This window comes from Seriola aureovittata, chromosome 7, assembly GCF_021018895.1.
Source record: "Seriola aureovittata isolate HTS-2021-v1 ecotype China chromosome 7, ASM2101889v1, whole genome shotgun sequence".
Classification (NCBI taxonomy): Eukaryota; Metazoa; Chordata; class Actinopteri; order Carangiformes; family Carangidae; genus Seriola; species Seriola aureovittata.
Genome location: NC_079370.1, coordinates 11,880,053 through 11,901,840, shown reverse-complemented (window position 1 = coordinate 11,901,840; position 21,788 = coordinate 11,880,053). Strand labels below are relative to the sequence as shown.

At 42.4% G+C, this 21,788-nt stretch overlaps 1 protein-coding gene across 2 annotated transcripts; it reads right to left on the bottom strand.

The window, feature by feature from the left end:
• Nucleotides 1-495: 495 nt before the first annotated feature.
• On the bottom strand, nt 496-20,938 carry lmtk3 (lemur tyrosine kinase 3). 2 transcript variants are annotated; one of them, XM_056379884.1, is made up of 16 exons: nt 20,649-20,938; nt 18,082-18,230; nt 17,540-17,687; nt 16,643-16,716; nt 16,304-16,422; nt 15,350-15,437; nt 14,214-14,362; nt 13,988-14,072; nt 13,770-13,891; nt 12,573-12,722; nt 6,065-12,449; nt 5,811-5,971; nt 5,125-5,255; nt 3,988-4,322; nt 3,822-3,906; nt 496-1,953 (listed from the first exon to the last, which is right to left on the bottom strand). In XM_056379884.1, the coding sequence occupies exons 1-16, from the start codon at nt 20,737-20,739 to the stop codon at nt 1,820-1,822; spliced, it is 8,406 nt and encodes a 2,801-aa protein (XP_056235859.1). In that variant the 5' UTR covers nt 20,740-20,938; the 3' UTR covers nt 496-1,819. The 2 variants fall into 2 exon arrangements, with proteins under 2 accessions (XP_056235859.1, XP_056235860.1); XM_056379885.1 differs by having other exon boundaries at nt 18,097-18,230.
• Nucleotides 20,939-21,788: the final 850 nt, after the last annotated feature.

Genomic DNA, 21,788 nt, shown 5'->3' with positions numbered 1-21,788 from the left:
AAGAAGATTTGTCATCTAAACATTAAATCTGTGAATTGTACTCTGGCATAGTGTAAAAGATTAGTGATGCTGTTTATGCCAAATTCATTCCCCACCTATGTCATGTAAATTCAAAATAGTTAACACCAAACAGGTTGTGCTTCTTTGTACGTGGCAGTGGTGAAAATCAGTTATTGTCAAAATTTGTTGTGTTGTGGTTTCAGAATGATGGAGAAAGAGAACAATTAGATTCAAAATATGACGCAGGCTCTGGAGGATTTTTTTTTCCTACGCAACTATCATGTTTTCACCAAATGATTTACAAGTGACTTGATACAGTAAATAGTGCATGTAGCAGCTGTGACTGTGGAAAATATTCCACAGGGGGAATATAGACTGAAGTTTGGGCTAACCCCCGAATGTTTACTATGTCTGGCTCCACCCCTGGTCATAAATACAGCACTTTACGATTACAAAACAATACGATTTATTGTCATGAAACAGTTCAATAAGAGGTTCACATTTTGTAGTTTTTATTTCCCCTTGTTTTATACATTATCCCTTGAAAACCATTCTTTAAACAATACAGGTTTTAAACCAACATTTAAACAGACTAAACAAATGGACTAGTTGGACCTCGACTGCATGATGGACTGTTATTAGTAGAAAATGGCATAAATTAACAGATACACAAACAAATGGAGTTATTTACTGATGAAAGGCTTCGATTTTTCATGCTAAGCTACATTAACTGTCATTAAACAAGGTAAAAGAATGACAAGACAGCTAAAAATTCATAGACATCGGAAAATAATGAAACATTACAGGACATAGTTCCATACAGATTGGCATATATTAACAAGTAAAATTATACAAAATACTTTTTTAGCAATTAAGACGTTTGGGAAAATATTTTGATTTATTTGTTATGAAGATCTTAGATAAGATATAACCTAGATGCATTCTGTCCCAAACAAATTATACCTAAGTTTATATATGTTAATTGCACAAAAGCAGATAAATAAATTGATTAAAAATAATTAAACAAATAAATAAATAATAAAAATAAATAAAATTTTGCATGGAAACTGGCTTTACATAAATGAATAAAAATAAATAAATAAATATAATAAATAATGTGAGAGAAAGCTTTATAGAACTAAAAGTATTAAGAAACATAGCTTGTTTCATTTTCCGTGCAGTCTAAGAATACATCTAAAAGTAAACAGCTCTAAAATGATATTGTATACACTTGTATTATGATATTTGTACAAATGTAAATGAGTATTCTCAAATACAGGAGTCAAGCAATTTCTGTTCCAAACTGCTGCCTACAAGAACAACTGACTGCAATGGACAACTTCTTTAATAAAGAGAGGACTGGAATCCAAGCATTTACATAGACAGATGAATGACTAAAGAAAGTGCATTCCCCGCACATCTGGGGAATAATACAACAGAATGAAGCAGAAAAAGAGAAGGTAAGCTGGTACACAGCAAGACTCCCACTGCATAGCTGTCAAATCTGTTTCAGATTTTACAAAGCTCCAGGCTCGTCTTCTCCTAGCATATGCTGCCTTTTCCAAAGACTTCTTGTAGCCGAAGGCTATGAATAAACTCTGTAAACAATGGCAGGCAGGAGCACAACAGCCCCTGTCATACAAAATCCTGTCGCTGGTAAAACCTGGAATGTGTCCAGCTTTTAGAACGGGAGTCTCATTCTTTCAGTTGCCTATTCAATAAAAAAATAGCCTTTGGGTCAATGGCTGGTTGTCGGGGTTAATTCACTGACTAGTCCAAGAGGGTTCAGCTCTAAAGGTTCCCATGATGACACGTAACGTCACACCAGGTGGGGGTCGTCAGCAGGGCTGACAGTGAAGCGTGATGACATCACTGGATTGGCACCCACAGGCGACCTCGGTTTGATTGATAAATCCTCTTTCCTTTTTGATTCTTTGCTTTTGATGTTCGGCCCTGATGGAGAGAAAAACAAAATCAAACACTTCCACAACTGCCTCATCACTGCGACCATGGAGTTGATTACTTAACGGGCCTACTGGGCACAGGCCTAGGGGCCCAAAGGGTCAAGGGGCCCATGGGCAAGAGACAGTTAAAAGGAAACTCCACTTTTTGTGGCTCCAGAGGCAGGTGTGTTAAGTGATGTCACTTGAGTCAGCGTCCATTGGGTCTGAAGACTACAAGATGGAAAATGAAAAAAATCTGTGGGTGGCAGTTAGAAAAAAGTGATGTTACTGGACCTCTGAAGCCCGCTCTTCATCTCTGCTTGAGGTTACATTAACCACTACTAACATAACACACCTGAATCTCTGACAAACTGTCGGCAGTTGCATTGAATTGTGGGTAATGTAGGCAAAACAATGCATGGAACAAAAGGACAATATATCTGGTTCTGCTGCTGAATCAATTTTTATCTTTTTTTTTCAACTGTCCATCAACAGCAACAATAATTTTATACAAGGCTAAATTGGTTTTCTTTTAACATTCTTGTTGGAAAGTCACAAAGCTTTCATTAAATACAATATCATTAGTGAAGCAATTTAAATCATAATCAAATCCCCAGTAAAAACTGAAGCTCGTCTGCAGTTTTTAAACCAACCTGAGAGTTCTGGTTCGATTGCAAAAGCTACAAACAATGTTGTTTTGTGTCTCTGACAGTCTGAGTTGTTCTACTATGTATGTTGGGTTGGGGGCCTTTTACATGTCTGTGCTCAGGGGCCCATTGTCTCATAATCAATCCATGACAGGGACAAACAATAAGACATTAGTGCCAAACCAAATACACGGCAGAAAATAAACCAATAATCTATATCTATTAATATAATCAAGCTGAAGCAAAGAAAGATGGTTTTCAGTTAAAAATAACAATTTTTCAAAGGGAACACAGCCTCTTCTTTTGAGACTTTGAAGTCTCAACTCTTAAGGCTACGAAAGATCATGAAAGCATCTAATTTTGGCGTTTCTACATTACTGTATGTGCAGAGCCCAAAGGAAATACTGAGTCCAAACTTTCATTATACTGTGAAATGAGACGGAGAGTAGAAGTCAAGAGAGCAAATGAAAATGTGTTGGGAAACACAGCTTAGGCTTGCATTGTTGATCATAGGATTTATGTCCCTGCTCAGTGCCACATGTCACAGAGTCGAGGGGGATAATTATAGAAGATTAATTCTGGCTGCATATTTGGAGAGATGGTTGAACTGAGGGTTTTCCATTTCAGTGAGTGGGGATGAGTTAGAGGCTGTCAGATTTTATTACGTCACTCTGCAGCTCAAGGTGGAGACTGACTGATAATACATGTATAGAAGGAAACATATTTCAGACTAATGCGCATTATCTTTACAGTCTAACAAGACTAAGAATCTACAGCCATGCAAGTGGCTCTGTGACGCTGCACTCAAGCACAGCAGAGCTTTAAGCTAAATGCTCACAGTGACAATGTTAACATGCTGATGTTTAGCAGATACAATGTTTACTATATTCACATCTTAATTTAGCATGTTAGCATGCTAACATGGGGTAATTACCTCTGAACACCAAGTATAGCTGAGGCTGATGGCAGTCTCATTAGTGCAGGTATTTGGTCATAAACCAAAGTGTTTGACAAAATGAAATTTTGGCCTGATAATGGTGGTAGAGGAAAAGTCAGGAGATCACCAAAGTGGGTAGGATTCATATTCTGGGGACTGTGGATGTCATTACAAAATTTGATGGAAATCCGTAGTTGTTGAGATCTTTCAGTCTGGACCAAAGTTACGAATTGCCGATCGTGTCACCTCATCATTCTGCATGTGATCATGAACATGAGATGTTTACGAACTTACCATGCAAATCCAACTTGGTGCTTTTGACGGACACTGAGGCTGGACTAGTGGGTGCTGAATTGCTCAACTCATTTGTTGGAGTTTCCTGTCACGATGAAACAAAAAAGTCAGGCCCTCTTTTGTAAAATCTAATCTGTTAGTTATGTAGGAAACATATGAGACTTACCTGATCAAAAAGATATATTGTGACATCATCAAAAAAGGACACGTTTCGTCCTCTGTCCCTTTCTCTGTCCATCGGTTCCTTGGGGGACTTCAGCAGACTCCTCAGCCCGACACGTTTGTCCACGTCCGTTTCTGTGACAACAATCACCCTCCGGAAGCTTTCGTCCTCCTGCTCATCCTCCTCCTCATCGTCAGGGTCGCTCCCTGATGACAGGCCTCTCCGCCTTCCAATCCGATTTCCGATCGCACCGTCCCCAAATCCTCCTTTCCCGGTGGGGGTGAGGGGGAGAGTCAGAGCAAGAGGAGGGAGGGCGAGGGACAGACGAGCTAGTTTTGCTGCGAAAATGAGAGAAGGGAAGAGATGTTAAACTTGAGGGAAACCTGACAACAGTCCTAAATCTCACCTAACTGGAAGTAAGCATCAGTCCTACAAATTAGATTGGTAAATATTTATTTTGAATTAGAAAACATTCAGTTTTCATTCTAGGGTACAAAGTAAATTCAGTAAAATACGGTCATGTTTCATCAATAACAAGTATTATCACTATTACCTTTATTAATTTGTTTCCTAGGCAAAATGTGTAACTGACATCCACAATTTTTTAACTCTCTTTCTATTTCCGTTTCTATTTGGATTGAGGATATTTACTTAATTATGCATGTATTTATTTGACTTTTTCCAAAATAATTTTTCTTTGTTTGCATTGTTTTTGTTTGTTCTGTGTCCTGTATTTTAAAAACTCAATGGAAAGAGTGTTCTTGCTTCTCTATTATTAAAACCTTTTTTGTTCAAGTCTGTTTCCCCCACAAATAGAGTATCCCAAAATGATGCCACCCATGACTGGGGTAAGACCTTAATTTGGCTTAATCTTAGGTTGTAGTTAGGCATTGCGGAAATTACTGGCTCTGGCTGGGACAAAGAATGAGCTCAGGTTATCGTAAGAAGAAGCCCAAATCAATGGAGAAACAAACTTTGACACAATAAAAACCAAAAGAAGCTTGAGGAGGAATAATTGACTCTACTTTCTACTACTCTTAAAAACAAGTGAGACGTACTATAGATGTTCATCCATCAGACATATGACATCTCCCTATATAATAAAAAGCAATATTAGCAATACATGCAGTATGAAGGTACCTTTCATGGCCTGGTTTGCAGTGGGCTGAGGTGTAACCTCAGGTTGTTCAATCACAGTGAGCGGCTCAGCTTTAGTTTCATCAGACTCGATGTGGGGCTGAATGCTGGGGACAAGTTCCTGATCCTCTAGGCTACAGCAGCAAAAGAAGCAAAGATTTCTTTGTTAAAACTTGAACATTAAAAGGTCAGTTCACCAAAAGTACAAAAAAAATAAACAAATAAGTTTTACGATGGAGGTGAATGGAAATTCATTTTCATAGCTCACAGCACTGAAAAAAATAACATTAAAAATACAAAAATGTCTTGTCTGTCCAGAAACAGTCTACGTTTTACTTTAGATAATAAACAGACATCAACGTCTCTACAGAACAAAAGAATCCCCATCAAAACTTGCAAACTTGCAGTTTGTTCTGCAGATGTTTTTGTGTTTATGTTTAATATCTAAAGCTCCATAGATGTTTTGTCTTTCATCTGGTGCACAACAGGTATCATCTTGTACATGCAAAAATATAATTTTTCAGGACTCAAAGGCTCCATAAGTTACAGCACTACAGGAGGTAAGTAAGAAAATATGTATATTTATATATTTGTTTTGTTTTGTTTTTGTCATTTGGATGAACCATACATTTAAACATAAACTCTGACATTAGTCAGATCAGATCTCAGAACTTAAACCTTCTTCTTACCTCTCATCCTCTTTCTGTTCTTTCACAGTGACCAGCTCACTGCTCTCTGTGATCTGTTCCCCCCAGGGCCGGAGCATTACGGAGTCTTTAACAGTCGCTCCCCAAAGCACATTTGTTTTCACATTTTCACTGAGAGAGAACTGCAGCCTCTCCTCACACACCTGAAGCAACAAAACAAAACAATAAAGAGGGGTGAACACAGTCAGAAAGGTAACATAATAAGCACTGTTTACCCAAAAGAAAACACTGCTCGCCTGCATCATGAGGCCATTCTTCGTTGTCATCTTCGAGAGAGATCCCTGGTCTTTGACATCACATGTTTGGCCTGATGACCTCAGTATATTATACCTCTCCTCTTGAGGTGACAGTCTTTCTTGGGAATCCAGGATCATGGGTGGTGCAGACTCCCCTAGTTTATCAGAGTTATCAGAGATCCCGTCCTCCTTCACATCCACCCTGCTCCCCTCAGGAGTAGAGGAGCCACATACCTCCCTACCGGTATCACCCTCACCGGCGCTGCTTCCTCTCTGATCATGTGTTTTCTTCAAAGACTCCAGGAGGTCTAGGTTCCCCAAGAAAAGCTCACCCAGAGTGTCCTCCTCATCTCCAGATATGCAGCACAGTTGCTCCAGTTTTTCAAAATCCTCCAGGGGCTCCTCATCTAAATCTTTCCACTCAGAAATCAATAATTCTGGGAGACTGTTGAGGGGAGCTTGGGGTGAAGATGGGGTGGCAGATGATGTTTTCTGGGACAGGTTACTAAGTTCGTCCTGACTTTCACTGTTGGACGTGAGGTTGCTCTCATCATACAGCGTTATATGCACAGAGGGGAGGTTCAGATTGGCTGAGATCCCTTTACTCTGAGTTGTAGCAGGTGGCGATTCTTGCTGGGGTGGCTCCGAGACATCTGTGTTGTGAGCCGAGGAAATATACAGCTCCGTCTCAGGGCTAGTAATAAAGTCATCTAGATTGATGTGACTTGACTCCTCTGCCTCAATAACAGATAGCGGCGGACTAGGAAAAGAGTCGTCTAAACTCTCCAGTTTATCATCTTGCAGATCAAGGTCTATGCTCGGTGGAGGGCTTGGAAAATCTACTGAGCTGAAATTGTCTACCTGTGGATCTATTTCCTCCTGTACATCAAGGTCACTGGGACAAGAGATTGGATTTGATGGAAGAGACATGTCTCTGTAATCTTCCTCTACGTTCATAATGCTAATTCTTTCTTCTATGTATTGCCCAGAAAGCCATGGCCTCCGCTCAGCCTCTGAATCTAAGCCTGATTCGACATTTTCCAGGTCTGAAAAGTTCACATGAGGAGCTTCGGTGATGCAAATGGATATATTTGCATCATTTGTGTGACTGATGCAGTTTTCTAAATCAGAGCCCGTTTCTTTGTCACCATGTTCAGCTGATGTCTGCTCCTCCTTTTGGATCTTGCAGAGGTGATTCTGAGGCCATCTGTTAAAATTTTGATTCTCCTCTGTCTCTGTGGAGTCTAGCCGAGCTTCCCCGTCCCTGGCTGTCTCAGTGCATGATGAAATCTGCCTCTCTCCTTCATCCAAGGTCTCTCGCTCTGGGATTTCTATATTCTCCACTTCAATATCTGTGATTTGTCTTTTCCCGTCTTTGTTAAAACACTGAACTTCTCCTAGATTCTCAATGTTTTCCTCCTGTTGTATGTGTGACACTTGAGCAGCCTGTTGGTTATCAGTGTCTTTACCGTCCCACTTTTCCTTCATGCTGAGATTTGCAGTTAGTCCTTGTGTTTCATTGTTCCATGTTTCTTCACAACCCTCCAGGACGGCAGGGTGAGGTTCACTTGCAGCAAGTTCGTCGTTTTCTTCAGTCTCCCAAAACTCCTGACCCACTACAAGCCTCTCGCCCACCTCCCAGGCCTTGTTACTGAACCCAGAGAAAAATTCAGATCTGAGGTCAATGTCTTGGCACCTCTTCTCTGGAGAGGCCCACTGGTCATTTTCATCAGGCCACAGGCGCAAGTCTCTTGATTGTGAAAAACGGTGGCAGTCAAACTCTCCTCTAACCACACCAGATCCTGGTCTTTCTTCATCTTCTTCCAGAGCGCTCCATAACTCTTTAGTTTTCACATCCAGCCCCTCGCAGGAGTCTTTATCCACATTGTTACCAGAGTCCATCCCCCTTGCTGCTCCTCTCAGGGGTGACTTTTCCTTCATGGCGTTACTCATCTCTGCAGCAGCCAGCTGGTTCTCTGTCTCTGTTGTGATCTTACTGTCCTCACTGCTGTCTGAACAGCAGAGGTTTCTCAGGCCCAGCTCATTGTGGTCTAGACCAGACCTGTCCTCATGTCTCTCAGGCTCTTCAACACCCCCCTGAGCCCAAGAGGAACTCGTCAGACCACTCACTTTATCATTGACGGACTGCCCATCATCACTTGGCTCGACTACTGACGGCGTTTCATCTACGAGTGTGGCATTACTGGTTTGAATGCCGTACAGTTTCGATAATCTGGACACTCCGTTGGTAACTTTGGATAGTGCCGCTGTTTCTACAGTGTCATTTTCACATTTGAGGGAAGTCAGTGCAGAGAGATTGATATCTGTCTCTTTAACACTTGTGTAATCTGTAACGCTTGGTTTTAGCACGCAGTCTTTTGACTCAGTGTCAGATACAGCCTTGATCAAAATATTTGCGTCATCAAAGTTCTTGGAATGTAGATTTAAGTCATTATCTGCAGACTCCTGGTATCTGCAATCTGTTATCTGAGAGATGATGCCATCTGTGTAGTGGTTGTCTATCGAGTATCCACCGCTGTGTGGAAGCCCTTTCAGTGGCTCATCATCTAATGCAGAGAACACCTTATCAATCAAGTCAACACAGTCTTTGGCCTGGGGATCATCGCTCAGCAGTGTGGACTTTTTACTTTCGTTGTGGAAGATGCCCGAATCGTCTCTCTGTGTTGACTCCAGCCCTTTGCTTAGAATATCTTTGTCATCACCTAAATGAGAGATGTCATTTTCAGAAGCATTTTGATATGTTACACCCTCCGCTTCGCACATCACGACAGTTTCTCCAATTTCTCCAATTTTTTTATCTGACATCTGTATACTATTTTTTAAAGGGCTCTTCTCCCCCAGCTCTCCCTCCTCCTCAGTTTTTTCCTCAATCCCTGTCAGTATTCCCCGATCCCCTCCTCGAACGCTGCTCGGCCTAGAGGTAATAAGTCCATCACTGCTCCTCCTGTTCATCCCGTCCCCCTCCCAGTCACTGTCTGAGAAATAGGCAGAGTCCCGATGTGGTGTTTCATTTCCCAGAGCTCGCCACCCGCCGCTTCCCACTCCTCCTCCTCCTGTCCATGAGTCACTAGGTGTGAGGCAGTCGGCTGAGCTGGAAGTCAAAGGTGACAGGAGCGAGTCAGTGGGGGTGACGAGTGAGACATCAGAGGACGGGTCCCAGTCTGGAGTGGTTGGAGTGGCGGCAGGAGTGGCTGCCTTTTGGGCAACGTGACAGTATTTTTCTGGACCAGTGTCACTGTGCTGAAGTAAATTTTCTCTTTTCGTCTCTGCAAAACTTTCATTGTCATTTTGAGAACCCAAATTTTTAGACTTCTCCGAATCAGCTGCTGTGATGTTTTCAGAGTCCGCTGGAGAAATTTGGTTCTTTTCTTTCTCGGGTTCATATGATGTGGTATCAGTCTTTCCACATATGTGATCTCCTTTCTCAGGACTGGTGGCCTGTAGGTCTTCTTTCATTATCTCACCATTCCCTATAACAGCAGCCTTTTTAGCATCTGTTGCGTTTGTAAAAAGCGATTTGTTCTCACGCAGTATCACAGTGTTGGATTCTTTAACAGTCTCAGAAGATTCAATAGGAGATTCCTTTGAAAGATCTGTTGGCTCTCCTCTGGCAGGTAAGGCAGGACCATCCACGTACTCCTCGTCCTCTTTCTGACATGCAAGTGTTTGGTTGTGCAGTAAACCATTCTTGGGCATGATTTCTGAAAACACAAACTCACCAGACTGGCAGTGGTCAGCATTGTTTCCTTGGCTGTCCAGTTTCAGATTTTGTTTGTTTGACCCTATGTGAAGGATTGGGATCTCAGGTCTCATGGAAACCTTTATCTCACTCTTTTTAGCACGCTTGGTCACTTGGGCGTAGATGGCCTCAGTATGTGTATCATCTTTGCCTTTGCTGGATGCTCGTACGGAGCTCTCTGACTGAAATCGGATGGTCTGAGCGGAGTTCGGGTCAATGCATATGGACTCATACTCAGGTGATAGTGGAGTAGGGGAATAAGCAGACTCTGCTTCCTTCCTGTTTGCTGCAGCGTTTTGTCTTGATATGATTTCAGTCAAAAAGGTCTCTGCTGACTGGATCTCTTTCAGGAACTCCTCCCTAGTCATTTCTGTTCTCCGTGGCTCCTTCTCAGTCTGCTGTATTTCAGATTCCTGCTTCCCGATGGTGATCTCAGAGAGGAGAGAACGCGACCTCCGTATACCCTTTGAATAAGCCTCCTCTGCCTCAGTGTATGAGGGAAAGCCCGGAGCGCAGACGTAGGGCCGCAATCTGGACCCTGCAGGATAGAGGTATTTTACTGGGTCACTTTCTGATCCTCCCTCCACATCCGTGTCCATCCTTCCTGTGTCGATCTCTGTGAGGAAAAGCTCCCTCTGAAATGTTTCCTTAGTAACTGTGCAGTCTTCCTCAGCTCCTGTCCTGTTGATAGGTTTCTCTGGCCCCCATGACTGGCCTGCTGAGCCCAGCTCTGTGATCAGTGACCGGGAGCGGCGCATCCCTCTGTTGGGCAGCACAAAGTTCCCCCATCTCTCTCCATCTCTTTTCTCCTCCTTCTCTCCCTCCCATGAGACTTCCGTCTTGGACTCACTGGACTCTGTCACAGTAGATATCTCTGTCAGAAACAAATGCATGGGGGATTTTTTTGCTGCGGCCACACGTTCTGCCTGAAGTTCAGCATCTTCCTTCCATATAGCAGGCAGGATGGTGTCGAGGCGTGACTGAGTCCTTTTCATTCCTCTGAAGAATAGCTCTGTGGAAGATGGATCTGCATCTTCAGACAGGCTGGAGTGTGTCACAGTAGTCCCACCGCTCGGTCTCTCAGGAGACATGAAGGGAGAGTCGTCCTCGTCTGAGTAAGTGGGGCTGGACGAAGACTGCCGTTCAACCTGGGGGTTTGTGGGCTGAGAGCGGGGTAGATTGCGATAAATCGGGCGCAAGGGGTTTTCTCGACGAACAGGGGAGTCAAAGTTTTTTGCACGTGAATGAGAATTCTCCTTGGAGTTGTGCAATGGTGCTGCATGTCTGGTGACACTCTCTCTATCAGACAGGTCACAGGATAGTGGGTCTCTGCTGGATTTCTGCATCTGCGGCTTGCTGTATCTTGAGTAAGTGTCAGCTGTGTTGTAGCTGGGGCAGCTTCTTTGTGGTTTGGAGTGCGGAGGGAGAGGTGGAGGACACATTTGAGGAGGCTGGGGGTAAATTGGATGGCTCGATGGGGGAAGGGAAGGGGAGAGGGACGGGGATGGGGGTAGAGTCTGTCTGGAGCGATGCAGCCCCAAGTGATCAAAGGTAGAAGGTGGGCAGCTGCTCATGTGATGGGGGTCTGTTTCGATTTTTCCACTGATGGTGTAGTGAGGCAGTCCTCTATATCCGAGCGGAGGGGCGGGGAGGGGGCGCGAGTGGAGGTGGTTGGCTGATGACATGGACATAGAGCGAGGTTTGGGAGGGAGGACTGGGGCTTGAGAACTTGTTGATGATTTTTTATCTGCCTCACAGCTCTTATTCTTCTCCTCCTCATCGTCATCCCCTAAATCGACTACAGAGAAGTCAGTCACTCTGCTCGAAGTGTCTCTGAACTCTGCCACACCTGTGTTAGGAACCTTGAGCTGAACCTCACTGGATCTGACGGTCTGGAGGCCCTTGCTGCACTTGTCAGAGGAACAATAAGGGACTCGCTCTTTTCCGAGCATCCCACTGCGAATCTCCACTAGCTCCATGTCTCCAGGGCAAATCGAGTCAGAACGGAAAGAAGACTGTGGCTTTCCTTTGAGAGTTGGTGACTTGTCCTGGGGAGTGTGCTCCTCTAACCTGATGTAGTACTCGCTGGCGAGGGAGGGGCTGCGAGCGCTTATAACCGGGACCACAGTGGGAGTGTCTAAAGACTGCCTGTGGTTATTATTCACAGTCGGGATTGGCTGAGGAGGAGGAAGAGGTTTGTAGCCTCGTCTGGCATGAGCCTTCTCCCAGAAATACTCAAAGTTCAAGCCTTTGCTAGTTTCAGTGACAGTCAGGATGTCATCCAGTTCAGACGAAGACGGGGTGATACAGTTCCCCACCGGGTCCAGCAGGGGGTAGGAGTTGTCTCTGTCTTCCCTGACGTACTCTCTCTCCCTTTGCCGCTCGTTTGCTGCAGTCTGGAAGGCAGGTGGACGGAGTAAGTCCCAGCGTCTTTCAAATGACTCCTCGCTCTCCCCTCTCCTTCCTCTGCCCTCCTCATACTCCTCGTCCTCCTCGTCTTCTTCCCCGACACTCCCCCTCGCCATTCCTCGCTCAGCGGCCAGGAGGGAGGAGAGGAGGAGGAATATCTCGGCTACAGAAGGGCGTTGAGACGGAGGTAGCCAGCAGGACTGCATGATCTCATACCTGCAGACAAGAGATAAAAAGAGAGGGGGTTAGTTTAGGGAGACACAATTAGGGCATTATTACTTCCCATAAAATAATTATCATTTCTGTTTCACAATGCAATGAGTGGATAAGTACACTGACCAGTAGTCTGCATGGGAGAGTTTGAGCCTGGGCTGAGCCAGTGTGATCTGTCGCTCCCTAATGACGAAGGTCAGCACCTCTTCGTCACTCAGGTGTCTGTGGGGCTGAGAGCCAAACTCAAACAGCTCCCATATCACCACCCCCATGGACCTGAAAGAGAAAAAGATTGAGGGATGGTGAGAGACTAATCTTCACAGATTGTTAATTTTTAGTTTGTTATGTAATGCTTTTAGAGCAACACCTTATTTATACAGAGCTCTGATTTCCAAGCAGACAAGGCATAATTAGAAAAAACAAGTGAAAAGTTCTGTTATGTTATTATTAGAGAAGAAAAAAACATGTTTGGGGAAGGGATGAGAAAGTAAAGCCACCATTTCCTCTGTGAGAGCAAAGAGTGCTCTTCTTCTACTTGTATATTTTGTTCCCAGAATGTTTTCTTGTTGGTTCACTCAACATTAAAGTGGAGTTTGTAATTTCAGAGCCTGAGGGATCAGTCCTGTTTGGGCTTTCGTTCCTTCGTCACTCCCTCTGGTATTACTAGGCCCGGTTATAGCACTAAGACTGCTGACAGCCTGATGGACTTCCAGATTCTGCTTCACCAAAATTGAGGTTACTACAGGTTACACTGATCTTCAGAGGTTGGCTTAAGTATCTGTAGTATGAGTTGTTGGAGAAAACATTTTTAAAACAGCTGCCTGCGTCTCTTTAGTTTCCTTCCGCTTCAAATTAAGATTCAAAAGAGTTAAAGATTTAGAAATTCTGGGCCAAATCCAAGCTCTAACTGAGACTTCACAAAGAGCATTTTATATTATTTTCACAATGCACTTGCACAGTTTCAATATATTCAATGTTCAGAACATTTCATCCTTACAATAACTTCCCCTACATGGGCATTGAGAGATTTATGCTTTTCTCTTTTCCACTGAGACATCAACAATCAAAGTGTTACTTATTTTTTACTCAACCTAACTAAATAGACATGGTCTGTTGTTGGATTAAAAGTTGAATAAGAAAACTGTTGTTATGAGACCGATGGAGACAGGCATAAAGATCAATATACTACTATATACTATAACAGACACCAGGTAAACAAGCATGATCATAGTCTACATGAACTGGCCTTAACCACCCTGGCTTGTTGACGCTGATTATTCAGGAGCACCATATATTAACAGCTGCAATAGCTTTAAAACATACCACACATTGCTGGTCTTGGTTTGGTCAGTAACAATAAGAGATCCTCTGTATTCCTCCAGCAGCTCAGGAGCAATCCAGCGTAGTGGGATCCATAGCTTGTCTGGAGTTAGGTAATAGTCCTCCTGCACAAAAACATAGGAGAATTATATATATTTAATTATTTCAGACTAAGACAATAAAGACGAGACACACTCCTTATGGTTTAGGCATCCACATACCTTATAATGGTTGTGTGAAAGGCCGTAGTCACCTATCCTAACAGTGAGGTCTGAGGTCAGCAGGCAGTTTCTTAAAGCCAAATCACTGCAGAGAAGAGAACACAACCACTAAAAATCAGCCACTTCGATCATAGAAACACACCGTGTCTCTATCTATCCGAGACATGCAATCTTGTTCAAACACTTTGGTTTATGATAAATGCATGGAGGTGAAGTCATGACTGACCTGTGGATGTAGTTGTTTTCATGGAGATGCAGCAGGCCCGAGGTGATCTCAAAAGCCATTCTCTGAAGAGTCAACAAATCCCGGGTTGGCAAGTCTGGAGTCATGCCATCGGACTTGCGCTGGGCTCGCAGATACCTCTTCAGGTCACCCTAGTTGTACATCATGACAATAATGCAGCAGCTGAAATGTATGTGGACTTAAGTAAAGGATGAATTAATGACAGATGGGCAATAAGCATGTGTGCCAAGTGTTTGTGCCCTTCTCCTACTACAGAGATAAAACCTGCAGCAACACCGTACAGCCAAAGACAATATTTGTGACTTCTGCAGTAAATACATCCCTTTTTAGGTGTTTTCCATCACAGAGCCTCAAAAGCAGCAGGGGGATTGGTAATGAGCTGGCAGCCTTTGTATTAGTCATGTGTGCTTCAGGAAGGGCAAGGAAATAAAATGAGGACTATATAAAAGGCTGAAAAATATCCGTGAGGAAAGGACAATAGGACTTTATCAAAAAGGGTAATAGCAGTCTATGAGGACTCCAGTGTTGTTTGGCTTCTCTCGCTGTGTTGCTGTAATTGATCTGCTTGTGTCTTTGTTTGGCCTGAGAGTCCACTCATATGGTTTTCTTAATCAGTCAGTGATTAGGCCAGCGGAGGGAAGGAAAACAAACCGATTGTACAGATGCAAAACAGATTTCAGAGACTCTGGAACATCTATAGTTCTAATAATTCATTATTCCTGCAGCCATAGTAAACAGCGCTACTGACATTAAAACAAGGCATTAATAATGTAACGATCCCATGAAAAATAACTTGCTACAAAGACATAACGCAATAGCTTGCATGCTGTTTAACAGCATTTGTTAGTGATAAAAGCATTAACAGAACTCCAAAGATGCCATATCATTTTGCACGAATTTGCAATGTCAAGAACCTAGAACAAAACAAAATAATGAAGGATTAAATTAAGTATTAATGGTGTTTAGTTTAATATGACCCACCTCTTATGCAGTGTTTGAAATGATGATAGTTACTTTTAACTTTTTTTAGCATGTTATTTTGTCTAACCTCCGTATCACTTTATCCCTTATATAAAGTATGTTATTATATCATATTAAAATGGATGATTTGTATTTACCAGCTGACAGAACTCCATAACCAGAAGGAAAGGGATGCTCTCACTGCACTGCCCCAAACACTGAAGGATGTTGGGATGTTTAAGGCTCCTGAAGGAAGAGAGAAATCAGATAGATGAACAGATAAATTAAAGCACAGCTAACACATGGATACTAGATAGATAGATAGATAGATAGATAGATAGATAGATAGATAGATAGATAGATAGATAGATAGATAGATAGATAGATAGATAGATAGATAGATAGATAGATAGATAGACAGACTGTTGTTTGCATGGATGCGAAAGTGTTTCCTTGTGGGTGTATATTCGTGTTCGTGTGTGTAAGGGAGCGAGGAGGACATCCAAAATGCTGCTCAGATTCTGAGTCAAACGCATTAAATATGTTGGTTCAGTCCTCATCAAGAGCAAGTTTTATTACCATCTACCTGCGGGAAGATTACCAACGTAAATAAACAAATAACACACAACAAAACACTATTTCATTTTTGTATGTGGTTAGTTGTCTGTCCTGATTCCAATCAGGCATAATTCAAACTATATATTGTTTGTTTTTTTTTATCTATAATTAAAGTGAGACTGTGTAATTTTTTTTAAAGAAGGCGCAGCTTATCCTTCTCTTACAAATGAAAAGATAAATTCACAGAAAATAAAATGTACCTTCTCCAAGATTTAATCCACTCAGGGATTTTGTCGATGTTATTTGATCTGGTATCACCATGTGTCTGAGACCTTTTCATTAAAGTTACCTATATCCTACTTACAGCTACATCATAGCACGTAATAAACCATTTCCTAATTGTTTATATATTGCTGATGATGCTTTACTTGCACTAATGTTATATTAGAGTTACCATTATTCCATGATTGTCACTTGGGGCACAGTGGTTGCTGTTACGTAACCTCATTTTAAGCCCCCAAAATGGCTAACCAAGTTTCAGCAGTTTCTCCCACCTGTACGGCTCTGACTCCGCCAAGAACTTCCTCTGCTCCAGAGGGCTGGCACTGACACGCAGCTCCTTCACCACGGCCTGAGACGAGCTGCAGTCACACAGCACTTCAGCCAGGATCACCTAGGAGAGATCAATGGACAATAACATGGAAGAGTACTCAGGAGAAGGAGACGGGCAATAAAAGAACTATTTCGACTTAGTACTTGTGATCTGGTCGGTCGCCGTTTTTAAATGTAACAAATCAGAGCACACAAAAAAGGATATCTACAGTATGATATGGTTCATATTTTACATGAACTCACAAGGCGTACGACATCCGATCGTGAGATTGTCTACCTACCTTTCCAAACCAGCCATTTCCTATCTCCTGAAGGTAGTTCAAAGTGTGTCTTTTGAAGCACTGAGACTTGGAGTCTGCAAAGAATAAGAGAAATATAAAAAGATCAGGGTCATGCAGATGTCGGCATGTGATGTTCTTTTATTATATAATATCTCACAACAGGGGCTAAAAACATCTTTAAAACGAAGACACTCAGGAAAAAACAGTATTTACAGTACAGCTCATAGTCAACACTTAAAAACAAACTAGCACACGTTTTTGCACCGTCAACAAAAAAATATTCAAAGACAAAAAGCCCTTCCTAAGACAAAAATCTATTGTTATAATCGATTCATCTGCCACTTATTTCCTCAATTAATTGATAAATTGTTAAGTCTATGACAAAACAGAAAACAGTGAAAAATGACCATCACAATTTATTAGAACTCAAGGTAACATCATTAAATATCTTGTTTTGTTTGACCAACAGTTCAAAACCTCAAGGTTTTTGATTTACCACAGTGACAAGGAAAGGACAAGGAAAGCAGCACATTCTCAAATTTGAGAAGCTGGAACCATCAAATGAAAGTGTTTTTGTTTAAAAAACGAATGACTGAAATAAGCACTTAATTGACTGGGCACAAACCTCTCACTCTATCACTGCAAGTCAGCCAAAATGTCAACCATGGTCTGCTCATACAAAGCAATGATGCAGAATTTTCTCAGATCATAGTTTCCACTTCAGTGACATTGAGTGAGGCCAGTGCTACTGGTTCTACACTCAGTTTGAGACCTTTAATGGATCCACATCAGTGATTCAGGCGACACAGCTGAGCACAGATTAAAACCCCTCAAAATGAAACTGAAGCTATGCTCAAATGAGAGCTGGAGAATAGGAGAGTTGTTTGAGGCTGTTACCTGCTCCGTCCTGCAGGGCGGGGCAGTTGGGCCTGTCTCGGACTGGTAAGGTGTAGACCTCGGGGAGGGAGGGACATGATGACAGGCTGTCCTCTTGGATGGGACTGGAGCCTCCAGAGCACTCCTCCCCATCTGCATTGTCAAACTCCTGGTTGAGCAACAACAGCACAGACAGATCACAATACTGGTATAATTAAAAATAGAAAATAAACCGTCCTCTTTCACTTAATAATAAGGTTGAATTTAGCAGTGAGTATCAAGCGCAGACAATGAAAGAGCAGCCACTCTGAGCTAATGACAGCCTGTCTGCTAACAAAACAACAACACTGTCAGGTCAAAGGATGGAGGCTTAGTCAAGATTAGACTGAGAGATGATTATTGACCATTTCTACTTCATTAGGTTGGAATCATTGACTCCTGTTTCCATTTCCATACCAAATCCTCCTGCAGTTCATCAAGTCTAGCTAAAAACCATACAGGGGTGCACAAAAGGTGTGACAAAACAAAGAAAGAAAGCAGAGAGAGATGAATAAATCTCTTACATGTTGAAGACTTACATTGAATCCCACTCCTCCTCTCTTACAGCACAGGCAGGTGAGGAGCAGCAGAACAAAAGAGACGAGCCCCGAGCAAGAGATGAGGATGACGACGTAGGGTGGAGGAGAGAGGGATGCAGCCCTGGACTGAGAAACTGAGAGGAAGACAGGAAGAAAATACAAGGGAGGAAAGGATTTAACACAGAAAGTCAGGGTATTTGTGGTTCTATAAGGTGGGTGGGGGGGGGCACACTGTTAGGTTTGAGTCAGTGAGAGGAAAAAGAGAAACTTCAACGAATCAGAAAAGTGTAAAAATCTTGTTACAGAGGTGTTTTGTTTAAAGGGAAACCATTGGAGCGTTTTCTTAGCGGCAGGTTTGGGACACAGTGGAGAACCCCAATGGACAGCTTGCATCAGGGATTTGGGGGGTAAAAAAAGCAGGAAAAGAAACTAAGTTCAAGATCAAAAACATTGTCTGACTCAGTAAAAGAAAATAGAGACTGGAATTAAAGTTTGAAAGTGGGAGAATATACCATTCCAGTAAGGAAAAAAGCATGGGGAGAAGGGGGAATATCAGAAATGGCATTCCACTCAGGAAACACAGTTAAGAAGCAGGGGAGGGGTGGCTGGAGTTTTCATTTAGGTAAAAAGGAGCGCTAACTGGGGAAGGATTGGAAACTGGAAAAGAATTACTCAAATCAGGAAGGTTTACTACTCAGGTGAGAGAGGGAGGGATCGGGACATTTGATATTTGTACCTCAACGTGGTCGATTGTGGGAAGTGAACCATCTGTAGAAAAGAAAAGGGGCAGGGCAGGGTGGTTAAATACCCTTCAGGTATTATCTAAAGGTTTCATTTAAATACTGTAGCCAGAACACGTTAAACACTTCATTACTAACAACAGACGACGAGAGAGAGGAACAATGACACCTTGAAACAATCAGAAGGTGTCCAGCTCATGCTTCTCATAGTGAAGCACATAGGCAATATATAAATGACTTAGTCTATCTTTTCTAAGCCTGTGTAAACAAAACAGTATTTTAGGATGCTGGAGTAACATTAGCAGGTTTCATGTATATACATGTAACTCCAAACACTTCAAGGCTCCATTCACAGATATTAGCCTATGTAAAACACATTTTACACATTCTCAACAATGAAAAACACATTACAATCTCCAATTAGTGTGAAGAGGAAAAACAATGAAAGTATCCCATTAAAAATACTAAAAAATAATCCTTTCATTTGTCTTAAACATGGATATTGTTACTGAAACCATACCTGTAAATAATTAACCTATAACATATGTTTTATACGTCGGTGCGCCTCTTAAAATATCTGTTTTATCCCGCGTCCCTCAAACAAATCCAAAAATATGTTCATTCATAAGGTGATATTGTAAACGTTGCATACATACATTTCAAAGTATATTGAATAATTGACTTAATAAATATTTTAAAAATAAGGTAAACATTTCACAAAAAATATAAGACACAAAAACATGATGTTTATGTGTTTGTAAAATCAGTATATAGGCTTCACCTCAATTAACATTTTTAATACTTCTCATTTTCTTGCTTACAAAAAGTTGCAACGCAGACTGAAAGGTAAGTGAGGATGTGTTCAGCATATGAAACTGCCTTTATATCAGAGTGTGAATGGTCCAATCTGTAGCAAATAAAGGAAAACTGGTAAACTGGATTCCAATAGATATAATCAGTCCTGCATGAGTTTTAGCACATGAAACAAAGAGAGATGAAGCTAATTGTTGATCATAATGCAGGTTATTGCACCTGCAAAACAGAGGCTAAATGTTAAATCTAAACGACCTTCTCTGGCACTAAACATGTACCACAAACATGACTAGTGTCTCAAATCCTGATGCACAATTCCTGTGCAGTGCTATTCTTTCATCTTTCCCTAGACAGATGTCCAGACAGACACTGCATATAAATAGGAACCTAACACGGGGCCTTTTCCACCAGCCCCGGTGCCAACAGCTCTTATCAAAACAATACACCACAATACAATGACTGCACACATTACACAAACACAGCACTCTGCCAGATCTTGGGGGAAGAAGGCATATTCAGATTGAGAAAAATAAAGATGCCAGCAGTGTTTAATGGGCTAAATAATCTCCAGTGCCAAGCGGAGGCTATTTATAGACAGAATATCTCGCACTGACCGACGGTTTTAGGCTGCTATTCATACAGTATATGCTGTTTTTAAATGCCATCGATGTGAGGCCCGAGATCGAAACACCCCCCCCCCCCCCCAAATATTTTCATCACTGCATGCAAATATGGTACCCGACCCATCACCCAATCAGCCTCGCTCCTGTTTTGATTAAGTCAGCCACGTACTGCAATAATAATTCGCATTATGTCTCATAGGCTACTGGCTGAAAACACAGTATTCACCCCAATGTAGAGAGGCCTTTTCATAACTGACTACATCCCCCCTCTCTCCTCCTTTCTCCAGCATCACTGACAGGTTTTCAACCCCCCCCCCCTCCCTCCCTCCCTCCCTCACACCCCCCCAACCTCTTCCTCTCCTCCGACTCCGCTCACCTTCCCTCTGCGGGGCTCCGAGGGCTCTCTCCGGGCTGAAGTACGACATGATCCCCGCCAGCGCTACCATCACCCAGCAGTGCGGCCGCATCGTCGTCGCGTCCGGAGCAACAACAACACCATCCGAGCGACGCTGCCGACTGTCGGTGTCGGTGTCCTCCTCTCTCCCGTCCCCCCCGCCACGGTCTGTGCCGTCTCCGGGCTCACGCTGTCTCCGTCTCCCCCCTCCGCTTCTCTCCTAATAATAAAAGAGCGGTTCCTTGCCTTCCTTGTTGTGCTCTCCCCCTGTCCCCCTCCTCCTCCCCCCTGCTCTAATCCGCAATTAAACACGGTGTGTGAGATGCTCTATTGTGCATCCTCAGTCCACCGCTCGCTGTACATACATTACTGCCCTCCTGCCTCCGTCCGTGTGGAGCACCGCTGAAAACAACCATCCGCTATTTCTCCTGTTACATATATATATATAAATATATATATATTTTAATATATATATATATTTTTTTTTTCCTTTCTCCCCGTATCTCAGTGTTGGAGGGTTGTCTGTGTTTTTCTCCTCCGCCAGCCTACGTCAGACACACACGGCGCGCATTGTCATGGTCCAGCTTCATCATCATAATGCAACCCCCCGAAAAAAAAAAAAAATCTGTGATAATATTCCCACAGGGAGCTGTTGATGTGTATGTGGTGCTCAGCAGTGGGTTTCTATTGATCCCATATTGGATTTTTAATCTCTTAAAGTAGGCTATCACGTACCACTTCAATATTCATATGAGGACTTTTGGGTGTGAAGTAATTCTACTACTCCTTTTAAATAATCAGGAAAAAAATGAAGTGTTAATTGACCACGCCTTCAAAGAGAGAGGGAATTATTCACGTATAATAAAACAAACAAAGCATTTCTGACTATATTTATCGAGATATGGTGTGAACTGTCATAACTACATTTTATTAAACACTTTTTTTGGACTTCCAGCAATACATATTAATAAATAAATATAAAGCTGTTGTGTACAAATCATTATTTAAACTCTGTTGGCAGTTTATTTCTTACACCTAGCTAAAACTAATGCAGTCTAATACAACAGTCCTGTAATAAATCCTCCTTCATGATGGTTACAGGGTTCAGTTTTTGTTTACAGT